Source organism: Chelmon rostratus, chromosome 12 (assembly GCF_017976325.1).
Source record: "Chelmon rostratus isolate fCheRos1 chromosome 12, fCheRos1.pri, whole genome shotgun sequence".
Taxonomy (NCBI): Eukaryota; Metazoa; Chordata; class Actinopteri; order Chaetodontiformes; family Chaetodontidae; genus Chelmon; species Chelmon rostratus.
The window spans coordinates 9,924,947-9,944,113 of NC_055669.1; the positions used below are offsets into that span (position 1 = coordinate 9,924,947).

General features: G+C 43.7%; 1 protein-coding gene across 2 annotated transcripts; it reads left to right on the forward strand.

Moving 5' to 3' along the window:
* The first annotated feature begins 10,082 nt into the window (after positions 1-10,082).
* On the forward strand, positions 10,083-18,874 carry nr2f6a (nuclear receptor subfamily 2, group F, member 6a). Of its 2 annotated transcripts, none has more exons than XM_041948600.1 (6): positions 10,083-10,456; positions 10,778-11,608; positions 13,309-13,403; positions 14,923-15,254; positions 15,406-15,652; positions 16,459-18,874. In XM_041948600.1, exons 2-6 carry the CDS (start codon positions 11,340-11,342, stop codon positions 16,731-16,733), a joined length of 1,218 nt encoding a protein of 405 aa, XP_041804534.1. In that variant the 5' UTR covers positions 10,083-10,456; positions 10,778-11,339; the 3' UTR covers positions 16,734-18,874. The 2 variants fall into 2 exon arrangements, with proteins under 2 accessions (XP_041804534.1, XP_041804535.1); XM_041948601.1 differs by having other exon boundaries at positions 14,926-15,254.
* Positions 18,875-19,167: the final 293 nt, after the last annotated feature.

Here is a 19,167-nt window from a genome sequence, read left to right on the forward strand (position 1 = left end):
ATCAGATTGTGGGTGAGGTGTAAACACGGGCAGGAATTTATAAACTCCTCTGGCCACACACACACCCACACACACACACTTCCCATGATGTCCAGGTCTAAGTCCCCTCCCTCCATAGGCCACCCCCCCCACTCCATCAGCTGCCAACACACACACACACACACGCACACGGTCAGTGCGCATGCATGTACAGTATGAGCCACACACACACACACACACACACGCACACACACACGCACACACACGCACACACACACAAATGTTTGTGCTTCCACTCACAACATTTTAGATTTTTTGGAATTGCTGTCATTTTGTCACCATAAAATCTAACTTAATGAGCATTTAGTGTTTCACAAACTAGTATGAAGCTTTTAGTCTCAGTTTGGTGTTATTGATTACGTGTCATTCATATTGTTAACACTTGTTTTCTGTTGAAACCTATAGGCCATAAAGACATCACAGGACCGGTGTGTGTGCGGCTTCTCCATTAACATGGTAAAAACACTTTTATGGGATCATGAACAGTGTTTTCCGGTGCTGTGCACCGGAGGACAATGGCTCATGTCGTTCTTCTGACGCTATCCTTCAGGCACCCTTTGATGCCTCAGGTCTCAGTCCAACATGATGACGTGGGTAAGCCTACTCTCTCATAGGACACACACAGAAACTCAATTTAAAATGAAATACAAGAGGCTGACAGTAACAGTCACAACTTTTTCCTGCCGGGCGTTGTTGACGTGCCAGGCCTCATCTTGACAGGAAGCAGTAATTCATAGAGGAACTGTTGATGGCCAAACCTGCAGCAACTTGTAGGCGCCAACAAACGCAGGATATCAGAGACAAATGCGAGACATAAACAGTCACAGTGTTGATTTAATTTAGGCTGAAGTGGCTTGTTTTTATTTTTACTTCTAAACACTGGGTATGGAAGGGGTTGTTTTTTTTGGGGGGGGGGGGGGGGCAGCACTCTTAAATCAGTAAGAGAGGCTTGTTGCATAATTTATATATCATGACTTGTATCACTTACACAGGAGGTCTTTCTGTTAAAGACCTTCACTGTACGCACACATTTACAAATCCTCTATTATTCAAAATTTTATGAAACAGGTAAATTTTAAATTTTATAAAATAAATTTTGCTTTCTTGCTGAAAGTTAGATGAGACTCTTGATACCACTGTCATGTCTGTGTGCTAAATGTGAAGCTTATAGAAGGAAACAACAGCCTGTGTTGATGCTACAGGACTGACCCTGCCAACCTGTTCTGGAGTCCCTGACGGTGCCTCCCTACTAGTGGATGGGAGGCCTCCATCTCACTTACTATTATTTCTAGTAGTAATTAGTAGTAGCCGCACTGCAAGCAGCAAAAACTAGGAGTAGCATCAGTGCATTTTTTTTTAAATCTCTGTTATTATAATATTCATTTCTATTTCTATTTTTTCCCCCAATTTAATATTTTTTCTCTTTTTTAAAATCTTTCCCTTTGTTTTTTTCTTTTACATTCATCCATCTGATCCATAGAGCGACTGCTCAGAACACACACATACACACACGTCCACGCACAAACACGCATACACCAACATCAAACCAACACAACACACGAGACCTAATGTGATCCCATTGTAATGATGTTAATGTTCTAATGTTCTTACGGTTCTTGTCTTCCTCTTGTTGGTTTCGTCTGTGTTTCGTCTTCCTGGCTTGATAATAAAAAAATCTAATAAAATGTAAATCTACAGCCGGCATTCATTAACTCAACAAACTTGCACAACACTGTAGTTGAGCTACTTCCAAAAGCAAGTGGGAGTGCGGTCAAAGGCTTGATGGTGCGTGTGTCTGCAGCGGACACGTCCAGTATAGAAAGGATATAAGTGCATCCTGTGAGCAGCACCCTAATTCTGAATGGCACCGACTGTGCCCTGCTGCTCCTTGCTCCTAACACTGTGAGAGCTCAAACACTAAAACACTCTTTTGAAAATGGTGTTAAATGGTCAGTTCACTCAAATGGCAAAAACACATGCTCACTGCTCATAGCCACGCACACAGATTTCATGTGCTGAGGTTCTGTCATATTTGATATCATGAGATATCTATGTCTCAGTTAAATGAAAGGCGAATGGAGATAATAATAATAATAATAATAATAATAATAATAACAATAATAGCAATAATAATAGTAGTAGTAGCAGAAGCTTTGGTAGAAATTAAGGTAAGATCTCTTGAAAAGTGTTTATCAGAATTGTATAATTTTATTTATTATAAGAGCTGTTTTTAAAGCTGCTCAAGTGGGTGTAAAACAGCCTAATTTGGCAGCAGCTTGTGGGTGAATGAGCCAAAGCTGCACCACTCCCACTCTCTACCCAGCTACTGAAGGCTTGTAGCTGTGGCTCCTGTAGATGAGGTTACATGTTTTATCAGGGGGTCCAGTTTTTGGAGGGGCCTCTGGGTGTCACAGATGACATCCCATACTGGGTCAGGCAGTGAGGGAACAGAGCTCCATTGTGTTGGCAGTATGTCAGATATGAAGTGTTCTGTAGACACAAAGCACGCTGAAGTGTTTACAGGGATGGTTTCCCGTCAGATGCCAGAGTCTGTTGAGATTGTCTTGCCCTGGTTTTGTGCTCTTTGTTGATGAACTAGATGTCCCCGACGCTGACAGTTCCTTCAAGAATTCACTGACAATCAAAATGTTTAGAATTGAACCAACTGGTTTTGCAAAGCTGTCAGATGGGGAGGCTAAAAGAAGATACTGGAGTGTGTTTGTTATTCTCTTAGAAACTCGAAGACCTGACTCCAGAGTCACTCGAGTGAACCTCACACTCCATTATGATCATGTTTCCTCAATATGAACACAACACGCACCCACCCAGCCTCCACTGAGGTAACACTGAGATGAATTTCTCATTGACACTATTAATCCTTGGTGGCTCAACAGGCCTACATACAAACTTTAAACTTAAAAACAAAAGTTTTTGAATTGTTATACATACATACTTGTATACATAAACAAGAAACTTTGTTTTATTAGAGGAAGACAAGTAAGTGGTGTCTACGTTGTCTGCTGTTACCAGGTTACTGAAACACTCACTTTACATGCAGCTGGTCAATAATCACAATGGTCCTATTTGAAACAAGACTGGCATGTTTTCAGTAATAATACTGATAATGGTGGAATGGTATTTGGACTGATGGCACAGTGAGAGGACAGACTCAAGGCAACATTAAGGACACATACACAGTATTGCCATGGAACACTGCCACTTAGTGGGGAATCAATATAACTGCAGCTGGAATTCGCCTCCCTGGCTGGTTTATCAATAAATGTGGGCAATGAACGAATGAGCAGCAGATTTCAGAAGTAAATGGTCCTTGAGTAAAGCAGTGAAATGTGGACATAGATGAGGACGAGACAAACATCTGTACAGGATACATCGTGTTAAAAAGCTGTATTTTATTTATTCACAGATTTTACTGTTACTGATCTGATGATCTGTATTTAGTATTTGATGGACTGAGTCTCACATACAATCAATGCTCCTGAATGCACAATTTACTAACAATTTGTCTCCAAGTATGACAGATGTAATCTACCCCTACAAACTGGCTGGAATGAGCATTGTTAGAGGCCGATTTGGACACAGTTTGACTAATACATGTAGATGCGGCGCAGGAGTGGCAGCTGGTTACAGCAGCTCCAACATACATCCAAAAACCCTCCACTGAGAAACTGAGCCATCCTTCTAAAGGCAACTTTTTGTATATAATGTACAGAAATATAGTTTTTTATTTTGTGTTTTTTTTATTTCCATTTGTTTTTTCTACATCTCCTTCTTTATTCTTACTATTACTGCTGTCTGTAACAACATAATTTCCCTGGTGTGGGATCAATAAAGTATCTTATCTTAATATCTTAATGTCTTAACATGAGATGAAGTTATTATAACATTAGCTTTATGAAGTCTATACTCTCTAATTCATCACTCAGTGTTCAGTGGGTGTTCCCTGTGTCGAACAATGAAGCTTGGCATCTCCTCCTCCTCTTTAATTACCATAAATTCAGCTACTGTCTCATGTTCCAAAAACTATTTCACGTTGAGGAGAGTGATACTGAGGGCCTTCTATAGCAATGGTTATGGGAATACTTGAGGGCAAACAGTTACAGATCAAAGGTTTTTTCCTTACAAAATCCTTAGGGAAGCCTTATGGTGATTTTATGCAACTAATTTTTTCTCTGAGGCATCCTAAGATGAAAATTTAAGGGCGATCTTAGCCTAAGTGGTTTTCTGCAACCAGGCAGTGGAGTCTCTGCAGGTTGCCTGGCAACTACTCAATAAGTGTGTTACCAAAAATGTCTAAGAATCACTTAATGAGAACAAGTATTTGGAAAACAATCCAATGTCTCTGTTTTCTTTTTACTCCAGCACTTCTCTCTCCACCCACCTGCCATGCTGTTTTACCTGCCCTTACATCTCACCAAGCTTCCCAAATGATAACCCAGAATGACGACTAGAATCACATTACCAGCTTTCCCTCCAGACATGTTTGGCTAATTAGTAACTTGCTCTGAAGGGTCTGGTTACCCATATCACAGCCGTGTGCTATATCAAGTGACCGGCCTGAAGAAAGAGGTCTCTGTTACTGAGAGACACTGAGGGGACAGAGGGGAGGTGGTAAATACCTGAGTCGACCACCACACCGAGCAGACAAACAAACAACGTGGTGTTAAATAACTGCGCTTGCTGAGTTTGTGTTAAGTGGGGAAAGAGAGTGGAAATGCTTTCTTTTGTCCTCCACGCTCACATCGAGAGTGGGCAACATCCCACCAGCCAAATTTCAGCGATACTGCACCACTGCAGGTTAAAAAATGCAGACACTCATTTATCACGACAACGCATGATGATATCAAAGCCAGGATTGTTCAGATGAATTTTCTCAACAGGCACTGTGATGTGCAATCCTCTCAGATGATTTATTCAGGCTCAAATTTAATTTAAAAATGAAAGGAGAGCTGTGACCAGTGGCTCCTGTGGTGATGTGATAAGAGCGCCTGCAGCATTCATATCAAAACAAAATTCTCCCTCGCATTGTATTTATCCGCTTTTTTTTAAATCAATTTCTTCCTGCTGGGCCTCGAGGCAGCTGGGGCATTAATAGGTAAAATACGGAGGATTTGATTCTTAATGATGTGACGTACAGTGGCTTTCTGCATGTTCCCATCAGGCACCTCTCATCAGAGGTGGCTGAACAGACCAGATGATGAGTCCCTGAGAGTTAATCCCCCCTCTTCTCTCTGTGCCTTCAGCCCAGCAGATGTTTTCCCTTTGACCTGCACAAAAGGCCTCTGTTTTTGGTTCCAGGCTTGTCCATTCCTCAAAGGTCACAGGTCACCCTGGTCTCAGGGTGAAGCTGCCACTGCAAGTCTAAACATTTAACAGGCATCAGAGCGTGATGAAAACAGAGTCCCCGCGAGGAGGCTGCACAGACGCCTCATGATTACTTAAGTAAAGACCTACTTTCCATATGCTGATGCGGTTGAGGGCACACACTAACACCCCGAGATTGAATTACAGTGGTTGCTGGGGATGCCTTGAAGAGAGGGCTGGCCTAACTTTAGACGCTTGGACACGAAGGGGGTGGATGGTTTTATTTGTTATGGGACGGTCCTCTGAAACAGACCCTAAAGGTTAACTTAAATGGTTGAAATGTTAACTGAATCAATCGCTGAGTGAGTTGCGCTCAGGCCTGCCCAGAAATGCTGAAGGGTGGGGTTAAACGACCCACCCTGTAGTCTGAATTTTAAAGCCAGAGAAAACTGAGGACTCATTTAAACCTGGCCAACCAACCTCAGATCATTTCCATCACTTGTTAATTCTTCTAATCCACAACAAACGTTCAGACCCCAATAAAGCAAAACACCGTCAGCTAACACCGAGTCTGGACCACGACAAGTCAAAGCAACATCACAGAGGTGCAGGTATACAAACAAACCCTCAGGCAGAGACACGGACAAACATGGTGGTGCATACAAATGTGTGTATACCCACTGTTGTGCAGAATTGTTTTTATTTATTTACACTCACTGCTGGTGGTGCATGAAGACTCGACAGGTGTGTGTAAGCCTGGCCAACCAGAAATAGAAGTGACTTCAAATGCCTGCAGTGAAAGAAGCCAGCAAGGCAGCATGAGGATACAGAGGGATCATTAGAACTGCACAAACCCAAACTAACTCAGCTTAAATGCTTCTGACCATTTTTTAGGTTTTTAATTACAAAATGTTTTTTTTAAAGGAAAAACTGTGGATTAATTGGGAACCAGCTATGTGCTGCATGATTCCTGTGAACTGCTGTGTGGTTTATTAGGTACCTCCAGCTAAACTAATGCACAAACTAAAACTAATGCAGTCTGAAGATCCCCAGTTCACGTCCCGGTAAAGACGTCTGGGATCTTTCTGTGTGCAGTTTGCATGTTCTCCCTGTGCAGCGTGGGTTTTCTCCGGTTTCCTCCCACAGTCCAAGTACATGCTGAGGTTAATTGATGATTCTAAATTGTCCATAGTTGCTTGGTGTGCTTGGTTTGTCTGTCTCAATGTGTAGCCCTGTGATAGGCTGGCGACCTGCCCAGGGTGTCCACTGCCTTCGACCGAGACGGCTGGGATAGGCTCCAGCCCCCCTGTGACCCTGCAGAGGATTAAGTGGTGTATAGATGATGGATGGATGGATATTTTTCTGTTAAAATTAGTTGTTTGGGTTAAACATGGGATAGCTTTTTTTTCCCTAAGTAATTAGTTCCCTAAAAAAATTAATTAGTGTTCCCAAATTATTACAGCAGTCTTCAAATAGCTCAAGTTATAGTATTGTGGTTGGTCTGGTCAGTGAGTGTTAGCTCCCTTTAGATGAATAGCATTAAACTATCAGGCTTAATAAGCCTCCATCACCATTTTTTGATGACACGCGGCTCGCTGCTGTTTCAGTGCTTCATATTTATTACCTTTTGAAAGCTAGCCTTAGCTGCTAGCTGCACACATGTCCCAGTGACATGTATATATAGTTATAGGAGTTATTCAACTTTGTGCACAAATTATTCATTTTAGAATTTGATGGCATATATTATTATTATAATTATGGCAGGGTCAGCCAATTTCTACTAGTGGCCAAGCAAGGTACAGCAACTAATATGTTAAACATTATAATATTTCCTCATAATAATAATAAACTTTTTGTTTCAAAGACCTCTATTATACAAAAACATCTTAAAAGCACACCACAAATGGCACACAATGTCAAATATTACTATCAGATGTGCGATGTTTGCTATGAAGACAGTTTTTGAACAGCGAGTTGCTGTTAAACTTCTGTGCTGCGCTGTCAGGCGCCTCCTCCTAACACTGTGTATCTGTTATGTTGGCAGCTGGCAGACCTCTTTTGCAGTCTTGCATTTTCTGGATTCCTCAGCGGGAGCAACCACATTCCTGCCTGACAGTTCAAAGGTCACATCACTCCTGCTCCCAGTGGTATCTCTGCTACAGACACACACACTGAAGTGGAAGTGACAGGCATGTACAGCATCTCTCTGAATCTATACTTTATCACAGCAGTTCTCAAACTTTTTCACTTCAAGGAGCCCTGAACTGGCTTAAATTAGACCGCAGACCTCATTTGGTAATTTGCTTTAATATGTTTTGTTAGAGAACGTATGAACCCGTGACCACAGTAGTCACACATTCTATCACAACTAACCACCATTTCTAAATCAAAGAGATGCTGAAAAACTGATTTGATTCCTGTAACACATTATTTACTGATCTCCTGACAAAGAAAACACAGAGAGACTTCAGATCACTTAAAACTCTGCAGCTCGGCTATTAACCAGAACCAAGAGGAGAGAGCACATTATTCCAGTTTCAGCTGCTCTGCACTGACTTCCTGCAACGTTCAGAATTGATTTTAAGGTCCTCCAAAGCCCTTAATGAACTAGGACCAAGCTACATTGCTAACTCCCTCGTTTATTATTTGCCTTCAAGAACACTTCGATCATCTGCTGCTGGTTTATCGGAGGTTTCCAGCAACAGCTGAAAGAAAATCAGGGATACAGCCTTTGTCCATTACTCCCCAAAGCTCTGCAACACACGACCGACAGATATCAGAGAAGTAGCTTGTTAAATATTTTCAAAACAAAGCTAAAAACGCATCTCTTCACTTTAGCCGTTAACTAGCTCTGACGTCCTGAAACAGGACTGAAACCTTTGCGCCAATATTACAACAACTGTCTAAAAATGTACAATTTAGAGGTAAGAAAGAGCTGATATTGACTGTTAAAAAACAATACATAGAACAAATGTATTCAGTTGTACTATTTCTTAGGTGATTAATGGCTCTGTGAACATCTCTTCTTACACACACACACATAGTTCTTTACAACCACCCTTTATTTGACAAGCCTAATCTTTCCCAACACAAGAAGTGACAATAAGCAGGCACAGCGCCCTAATTAAAGGGTCTTTCATTCAAATTAACACACACACATACTCTCTGTTTCACACACACACACAACCCTCTGATGACCCATTAGCTGCACAATGGCCAGGACAATGCATCTGTGTCACATACACACACACACTCTGTCCTCCAGGGGGTAAAGCTGGGGTTAGATTTAGGAATGCCATAAAAGTGTCCACGGAGGGGGGAGAACGTCAGTAAACACTTGCTGGATAAGACAACAGGTTGCATACAGTGAGTCTTCCTTCTTGCCGTAAATGCAAGCCCGCCAACCCCAAAGAACCCCACATTTACAAGCAGATTCATCACTAATCTCTCAAAGCTCTTATCCAGGGTCGCCGTGTGCCCTCCTCCTCCTCCCCTTTATCTGCATTTGACCCTGGGCTTTTTAGCACAACAGGGGTGTGAAAGTCAGCTTGACCTCTCGGGGTAACCTCCAACATGAATCACCGTGTGCTCTGCAACGCTCTGAGAGAGAGAGAGAGGGGGGGGGGGGCTTGAGCATATGAGCAATGACCACAAAATGGTAACCTTTACTTCCAGCACAATAAGATGCTCTCAGGCGGGCTGCTCCACACGTACGCAGGATCAAAGTGTGTTATTCGAGGGGGGAAGATGCGTCCTCCCTGCGAGAGACACAGCTCACCTCGCTGCTGCTTTGCTCCGTGTCTCGGAGCTGAGAAACTTTCAGATGCGTCGATTCAGATTTGATTGCTTTCTGAAAGACAAAGGCCGGCCAGGACATCAGCTGGCTTGTATTTGTTGCAGGGCTTCAGGGTAATCTGGTGTTGTTGGGGCGGGTTTTTTTGGAGGCCTCGGGGTCATGCTCTCTGCATCTCTGAGGACAGAGATCCTCCACATCCTTCCTCTGTGTGTGTGTGTGTGCTGCCCCACACAGCCCACTCTCTTTGCTCTTTGACTCCAATGGCCATATAAGGCGGCCGGCACCATGGTAACCACAGGGCTTGAATAGCAGTGTCAAATCCCTGGGAGCACACACACACACACATATATATACACACATATACACACACCGACTGCCCCCTCCCCCTCTGCACACACTCCCTCTCTCTCCACTGCTTTGCTTGATCTCTCCCTCAAACACATACAAATAGGTTAGAGGAAAACAGACAGGAGGAGAGAGAGGGGTGAGGAGGGGGGGAGAAAAGAAACTGACAACACCAGCCTGTCTCGAGCTGTGGCCATTTTCTTGAATCATAATTTGATTTGTGGACTCTGAAGCCTGAGAGAGAAAAAAAGAGGGGGGAAGAAGAGTACCCGTCCCCCTCTCCAACCCCCACCTCCTATTCGCCTGAGCTACAGGGAAAGGCTTCAGACACACACACACACACCGACGGAGAGCAGCACACAGGGCTAGGCCGCAAGTCATTAGTTCTTGGTGGGCAAGCACTGACAAAAGGCTGCAGGGAGAAGCCCGCATGAGCGCCTGGAGATTAACCGCAGGAGCTACGGAGGGCTGAGCAGACGGACGCTCTCCTGCCTCTCTTCACTGTTTTGTCTTTTTTTTTTGGGAGGGGGGGAAGGAAGCAACACAGAGGATATTGTCACAACCCAGCAGCAGTGCTACAACAAGCAGCGAACAGAGCGCACACTTCCTCGTGCCGCGGATCTACTTGCGTCGTGTATTTTGGACGCGAGCGCAGGCTGTCCACGTCGCCTCGTCTGCCGCCGCCGCCGCCGCAGCAGCAGCTGGCGGTGCCGCGAGGAAGGAGCCCACACGACCACATGAAAGGTGGTGGTGGTGGTGTTGTTGTTGTGCGGACATCGACTTGTTTTGCTTGATCTGGAATGGCTGCCTTGTGGGTCACAACGCTGCTGCCGCCGCCGCTGAGAGGATTACAGCAGAATACCGGAGCTGCGTCTGCCGCCGCGCTGGGTGGAAGGAAGATTTAGAGCGACACACGGATTTATTTGCCAGCGGGACTTAAATGTTAGCTCCGAGGTAAGCTTGACATCATTTCTAGGATTTAGAGCTGTGTGTGTCAGTGTGTGTGTAGACAGCTGCCGTGCACGAGGAACAGTCGGTGCGAGAGGAGACAAATTCAGTGTAAGGGGTACTTTAAGAGGGGTGGTCAAAGCCTCTCCAGGCATGTGCTAAGGCGAGCTCCTCTTTCAGCCATTTCTGTTGCTACAGAGACAGCGCAGGCGGTGCGCGCGTGAGGAAGAGCACAGCGGCGCGCGGCGCTGTGCGTTAACCGATTTTCACCTTTCACGTCAACTCTGAACTGCTCGTAAATCGTTCTGCCTTTCGCTTCTTTTACAGGGGAACTGCGATGTTTGAGTCATTGTTTCCTGCGAGAGGCTGAAGCGTGACACCGCTCGAGCAGGCTGCTGCTTAACCGTGTCAGGACCTGGTCCGAGGACGAGGACTAGACCGGCACACGGGGGGGCTGCGAGGTGCTGAAGAGAGGGAAAACAGGGGGGGCACCGAGATCTACAGGCATGCACTGAAAGCTGCCTCAGCGGAGAGTGTTTCCAGGTCATAGTGGAGTGGGAGGAGACAGAGCTGCTCTTGTTTTTTTTTCCTGCCAAACACCCTCCTCTTCTTCCTCCTCCTCCTCAGTGCTATAGCCTCCGTTTCCCCCCACACTGACATCTGTTTGTTTAGCCTGGGGACTATTTTTTTCTCAGTTATACGCTCCGGCTTAATTAACCAATGAGAGCACGGTCGAGCGGAAAGGACTGATTCTCTCCAGGTGAGGGGGGGTCACACACCCACACACACACACGCTAGCTGGACTTTTTTATGTTTTGTTACCTTGACAGCAACCAGAGATATTGGCTGCCTGTCCCTTTTTCTTCCGCGGTGGTTCGGTAACCAAGCGATGGCCATGGTGAGTGGGGGCTGGGGAGATCCCAATGGGGGCACAAACGGGTTGGGGGACAAGAGCTACCTGAGGGGGGACGAGGAGGACGGCTCTCCCCAGGCGGGGGGCAGCGACATGGAGGCCGGAGACGATGACAAGGCCTGCGTTGTGGACTGCGTGGTGTGCGGGGACAAGTCCAGCGGGAAGCACTACGGCGTGTTCACGTGCGAGGGCTGCAAGAGCTTCTTCAAGAGGAGCGTCAGGCGTAACCTCAGCTACACCTGCAGGTGAGCGGGGCATTGTGGGTAATGTTTTTGTGTTTGTCGCTAGTCTGAGAAAAAGCCAGATTAAAGATGACAGCGACACATGGCTCTGCATTGATGTAGATCATAAACATATGGCAACACACAACATGTAGCTGAGCAGTTTTTAGTTTCCTGAAGGCTTTTTTGTTTTAATTTCAGAATGATTTTCAAATAAACCAGTGCAAATTAGATTAGATTAGATCAGACTTTATTGATCTCACAATGGAGAAATTCACTACTAAATTTCCTGAATACATCTTGCATAAAGGTAATATGAATTTGAGCAGAGCTGTTACTCAAAGCAACATGTCTTTGCTATGATCTTTGTAAAAAAAAAAAAAAATCACCCACAGAGCCACAAACGCCACATTTATCATAAAAAATGTGTCTTTACAATAGAACTGAAACAATTAACCAATTAGTCGACAAATCAGTTGAGTAATTTTTCAAGTACAATTTTCAAGACATGTTTTGTTCTTGTATCTGAAATGTGAGGTTTTTAATCTTTTTTTTGTCTTTTATGATATGACACTGAATGTTTTTGTGTTTTGGACTCATGGTCAGATAAAACAAGTCAATCTGAATATGTTACCTTCAGCTGCAGGGAAATCTGTCACCACTCTCTTTCACATTTTGCTGACACAATAATGAAGTGAGGAAAAAAAAATGTAAATTAGTCGATAATGAAAACAATCATTAGTTACACCTCCACTAGTTATGTTTGTGAAGCATGTCATACATAGAAGCGCAATCGATTATCTCGAACAACGTTCACATTCAAATTTTGTAATATAATTTAAACAAATTGTGTTTTGTGATTTTGTACATATCATACTCACTGCAAATTTAGTTCTGTAATGATCATCTTGATACATTTTCATTAGTGATAAACCTTCCAGTTATTTTTTACATTTCATTGATTAACTATTCAGTCTATGGAATGTCAATAAATAGTGGAGAACTGCTCTTCACAGTTTTTCAGAGCCCAAGTGTCTTCATATTTCCTTGGTTTGTCTGACCAAAGTCCAAAAGCTAAACAAATTAAATTTGCACTCATATATGACAAAGAAAAGCAGCAACATTTGGCGTTTTTTTGTTTGAAAAAATAATTATCAAGACAGTTGCAGGTATTTTTTCTGTTGGTCAGTGGTTTCAGCTCTGCTTGAGTTAAATACAGATGAAATAAATATTATTAAGTCCACATCAGAAGAGCTGAGATATGTGATTGAAACAATGCTGAATGAACAGACATCTGCTTTCTAAGCATCATGTTTCCTGTAGCCTAATGGAAAATCTAGTTTCATGTTGCAGTATTAATGTTCAGGAGCACTATGAAAAAGGAAGTGTTGATCTGTAGATCCAAACAGATCTTTACATACATGAATTGTTTTTGAATAAAAGCTGATGACTTTGCGTAACTGAGCAGCTTTCCATTTTCACATTTGCATTTGCCGTAGAGATTGGCGCCACATTTGTTATTTAGGTTTGCATTTTTTTGATAATCTGTGTGAAAACCAGATAAAAATCAGAAAACCACTTGTTGTGGTGAAGGCAGAGCACACAGTCTGACACCTGCAGGGAATCTGCAGGCTGTTACTACTTTAATACGAAGTTACTAAAACTCAAGCGAAATTTGGAGCCACCGTAACTAAAGTCCTGTCATCATTTGTTTATGTTCTCAGGTCAAACAGAGAGTGTCAGATTGACCAGCACCACAGGAACCAGTGCCAGTACTGTCGACTGAAGAAGTGTTTCCGCGTTGGCATGCGCAAAGAAGGTATCTGTCTGGCCTAATCCAGAAATCCACCGTCCATTTTAATCCCCTCCGAATGATGCGTGACTCTGAGGGACTTGCTGTGATTGTACATGTGCAATATTGCAAATTCTGCAACAGTATTTCTAAAAAGAAAAAAGGCAAATCCTTGATATTTCCTTCAGTGAGGAGCCTTTTCATTACTTCAATTGGCCACTCTTAGAAAAGAAGAAAATCAATCATAGTCAAATTTGCCTCTGTCATTATCTTCGCCCCCTCTGCTCCATGAGCTCCATAGTGCAGAGAAAATGCCACACATGGCTGTCTTGGCCCTATCATGGCTAAGCTAGCCATCCGTGTCAGCTCAATGCCACGTACTAAGTGGCTTAATCTAGTGCCTGTGTAAGAGTGACTGAGAGGGATACAGTGCTAAGACACCTGCGTCCCAGAGCTTTAAGCCCCTGGTTGAAGCTACAGATACCCCTGTGCCTTGTTGGCTCCACCAGGCAGAATCCAATATGGGGATTTCACCTTAAGTGGTGGAGCCTAAGTGAGGCATCCTTCAATGTCACGTCGATAGATACACAGAAACAAATAATGAATAAATGCAGTGCATAGGCGTACAACCAAATTAGGCTTTTCAACCTTGCAATCCTAGAAAATACACTTGACGTTAAATGTTTGAAGGATTGTGGATTTTAAAAGCAACCTGGTGTGTCTCTCAGTTGTTTCCTCTCATATACACAAATCGTAAAGCACGTTAATTAGACACATTATTGCTCCCTGAAGAGAAATGTCCTCCACTCGACCACCTCCACAAAAAGGTCAGATTTCAGGCTCAGCTGTAGAGCAGCATTCTTCGGGCTGGAGTGGATTCAGTGTCTTGCTCAAGGGCACTTCAGCAGGACAGATGCTCACCACATGAATTCATATCCCCAAATGAATGAGTCTCTATTCGGCTGTCTGCCCCGCTGTCTCGGTTTTGGTGTTAATGTCGTCGGTCACGGCCATGGTAGTTTCTCTTCTCTCAGCGATGCTCTTATTCTCACAGAGTGCAGACTGAAACTTCTGTGTTTGAAGTTTGGGACATGCTAAGCTTATTGCAATAGCATGTTGAAATTCTCCTCCATAATTAATATTGCAGAGGTTTAAAATTTTAATGCAGAGTAAATTTTTGTCTCAGAGTCTTTGTTTTATTTCCATAGATAACCTTCATCTAGCCCGACGAGCAGAATATTTCTTCTCCCTTTCATGCTCTTCTTGAGTCAGTCTGGGCTCCTATTATGCCTCCTTAAATCTTGAAGAATAGCTTCCTAATCAGGTCAAGCCTGCTTGCTGATAATCTGACATACACTGCTGGCTGAACTCAGTTTTAACTTTTCTTCCTCTCTATTTTTCTCTCCAAATCCCCTTCTTCTCCTCCCCTCGCCCTTCACTGTTTTCTCCTCTCTTTATCTTTTCTCCTTTCCTCATGCTTTCATTTCCTCTCTTTTTCCATCCTCTCCTCCCTGCCCCTCCCCTTTGTCCCCCAACCAAACTACAGCAGTTCAACGCGGTCGTATCCCACCTCAGCCGAGCCTCAGCCCCTCCATCACGCCCATAGGTGGCGCCAGCGGCCTCGGTGGCGAGTTCTATAACAACAACAACAATGGAGGAAGTGGGGGAGGTCAGCCGGTGTCAGAGCTCATTTCCCAGCTGCTGCGAGCCGAGCCGTACCCCAGCAGTCGTTTTGGACACCAGTACAACCAGCAGGCCGGTCCGGATAACGCCATGGGGATCGATAACATCTGTGAACTGGCTGCCAGGCTACTCTTCAGCACTGTGGAGTGGGCCAGAAACATCCCGTATTTCCCTGAGCTGCCTGTGTCAGACCAGGTTAGCAGATTGAAATGTGTTTGAGAGAGAAACAGACAGGTTGAAGGAAATGTCTCCCATCCAAACATAAATATACAATGAATGCAGTGAACATTAAAAATGGATGACAACTGTGTAAGGCAATCTGATTAACACGCTAACGAATCCACAGGTGGCCCTGCTGAGGCTGAGCTGGAGCGAGCTGTTCATCCTCAACGCGGCCCAGTCGGCGCTGCCGCTCCACATGGCTCCCCTGTTGGCCGCAGCCGGCTTCCACTCCTCGCCCATGTCCGCGGAGCGCGTGGTGTCCTTCATGGACCAGGTGAGGGTGTTCCAGGACCAGGTGGACAAGCTGACCAGACTGCAGGTGGACTCGGCGGAGTACAGCTGCCTGAAGGCCATCGCGTTGTTCTCACCAGGTGATTGCCGCCACTCGTCAGCTTTATCTGCTGTTATTGTAACACAGTGTGCTGCGGGACCACGTCCAACAGCCTCTTTGAAAGGCTTCAGTGATTAAGTTGTTGGATTTGTGAGAGACCGATTAAAAAAGAACAAGTGCAGCAGTGGCTCAGATATTCAGACTTTTAGTTACTAGTATGGGTCAATGAAAAAAAAAATAACATCTACATTTCCCATAATACACCTCTGTCTAGTAAACACCAACATGTTCCAAACTTAACACCTTTATTTTTAAACTGATATTCAAGAAAAGCAAATGAACAAAGAAAAATAAAGACTCTAAAAGCGCATTACATTACACAACAGTAACACAGAAACACTGACTAAATGTGAAAATACTGTGGATTTTAAAACTGAAACGCCATACTTACAAGCAGCAGCTAAATTACTGTCGTAATCTGGGAATTTACCTACTATGGCACCATCTCCTGGCTATTAATAAAAATGCATTCATGTACTGCATAATTTAGTGCCGTTACTGATCATCATGCAGCAGAATGCCTCTTCCAAAAGCATTCAGAGCTTACTCGAACTAAAAGGCGATGTTCTGCTATTTTTTAAGTAGTGTTTGGGGTTTATAGGTTTCAAATGGTTTGTTGTTGTTATAGAGTAGACTTGATGAGGCACTATATTTTTGTATGTGTTCCCCTCAGGGGCCTTTTATCACATTATCTGCTGGGATTTCAACCTTCCTCTCAGCTCATCACGACTCTTTATGTAACCTGCCCACACTATTAAGTAACTGCCTCCTCCTCCTCCCTCCTAGACGCCTGTGGTCTAACAGACCCAGTCCACGTGGAGTCTCTGCAGGAGAAGGCTCAGGTGGCTCTGACAGAGTACGAGAGGATGCAGTACCCGAGTCAGCCCCAGCGCTTTGGCCGCCTGCTCCTGCGCCTCCCCGCCCTGCGCGCCGTTCCCGCCAGCCTCATCTCGCAGCTCTTCTTCATGCGCCTGGTAGGAAAGACACCCATCGAGACGCTGATCCGTGACATGCAGCTCTCCGGAAGCTCAATCAGCTGGCCGTATGTCCCAGGACAGTAGCCCCCTGACGGACGAGGTCTCCGCCTGGTATTAGTGACGACAAGGACCCACAGGAAACCTCTTGACTCATCACTATCCATCTGCGTGGTTATGAAACTGCAGTGCCAGCTGGCCGTCATATGTGCTGTACTGTAACCGCTCTATTCCCCCTCATGAAACGAGCCCTCTGTCTCTTCGCGGGCCTCCAGAGAAGAGAGGAGCCGGTGCCAGGATGGATCTGTCTTGTTGCCAGCCCGCTCGTTCTGGTGCCAGGTCTCAGGCCAGAGACCAGCGACTCATGCTGGGCTCCGATATGGCCACCACAGCCAGTCATGTCACCACCCACATGCCATAGTGACTAAAGACGCCGCAGTTTCATGTAGAGGGCAGCAGCACCCTGCTACAAATACATCTAGAGGACAAAACTGTCCCGCCAATGAAAGTCAGCAGAACAGTTTTTCCCACACTGGGCTCATGTTCCATGGTTCACCATTTGTGATACAGTGACCTTTTTATCCACACAAGTGATAATGTTACAAGACTGATAATGGATCTAATTGAACAGTCTAAAGCATCAGGAAGCTGTGAACTGAATATAAGACGCAGTACAGGCCTCGCTGTCATACACAGCCAAGAAACTGATCAAATGCAACAGAAAGACAAACGAAACCAAGGAGAAATCACCAAAGTCTATCGTATCATCCTCAGAGATGGTTTTTAAATAAAATCTTGAGTACGCAAAGCAGAGAGAGAAAGAGATGAACGGACTCTCGTGACTGCCTGACCATGCATTTACATTCATCCATAGGGCTCACTGAAGAAAAAGTTACACGAGAACGGACTAATACCTCACGAGACATCAGAATGCTTTAGTCTGATATTTCCTAAACACAAACCTCTGTAAATGTTGTTCACCAGAAACCGCCTTCTTTTTGACAACTGCCTTGTTATTCAGTATGAATTTGGGACACCTATGAAATATGAAACGAGTCATCTGGGCATCACAAACATTCATCTTATATCTTTTTAAAAGAGATCCCCAAAGTGATTTCCACTTGTGTTTTGAATATGAGTTTTGACTGACTGAATCTGGTGAATTCAGCTATTAAGCATTGTTGGGGTTTTTTTTTTGTTTGTTTTTTTTATTGAGGAAAAGCAGGCTGATGTCAACTCGGGTTCTAGCAAAACTAGCAATTGAAGACGAGAATTAGCTCAGCAAACACAGTGGCTGATGAGCGTTTATAACCGACACTACCAGTTAAATGCCAGTTTACGTCGATCAGTGCTGTTTTTGGGGGCGACGATCCCTTGAAAAATATATTGAAATGTGTATATATTGAAGCCAACTTTGTCTTTTTGCATGTTCAGATGTTGTTTTGACTCTCTGTTAAGTTGACTGTTTCCTTCTTTTACATTATGTAATTCAAGGTTCATTTAAACATTGAAGTATTGCTTTCACTGTTAGCTCCTAAATGTTTTTTTTTTATATGTATTTACATGAAAATACCTCTGTCATCTGTTCTGATGTCAAAAAAGAAGCTTACCTTCCTGTCATTACGGCTGGTATGACGTTCATACTCTCATCTCTCAGCATCTGAGTGAGTCTCTGCTGTTGTGAATGATGCGAGACGATACTTTAATGGACGAAACTCTGTAGGGAAAACTGCACTTGGAGGATATTCAATGCCAAAACATCACACTATCTGTGACGAGTGAAAAGAAGCCGGGATTTACCTCACACAAGTATTTCAGGAGGCGAGTTTACAAAATCACAAGCGATATATGTGGAAAAAAAAACAACGAAATCAACTCTAAATACAACATATTTCAGCATTTAACAATAAAAGGCAAGTAGAAGGATGTAACTCTGCTTTTTGATCTACCACCAGGCCTTTTGAAAGGTGTTTGGATTTTCTTCTTTTAGGCACACAATCATGTCATCGATTTAAGAAAAAAGGAAAAAAAAAAAGATAAATATACTATTAATGTTTTCTTATCTTTGTGTTACTGAGTTTTTAAATCTCATGTGTATGGCAATGTTATTAAAAGAATCAAAAGATGACAATGTGTCTTTTGTTATGTTTTTGTTTTTTCAAACTACTTGAAAAAGTGTTGTAATTACATCTGTATGAAGAATGCCAAATAAACACTGCGACATGTTCCACAAGTGTATCAATGAAAGTGAATTCATATGTGGAAAACTGGTGTTTAAAATTTATTTCAGTAAGATTCTCCTGTTCCATTGCTCTTATCTTCACTCACGACACCATTTCTGTAAAAAACTGCCATTCATCAGTTCCTGTACTCCAACAATCCGTCACAATTAAACATTATTACGTTAAAATTGCCACTGAAATGCAAAGTCAAATCTAACACCAGGTGGAACAAATTCAAATGTTAACAGTGCCGTGTTGTCAAGCAGTTTATTTTACAACCACACAGAGAAAAGTCGATC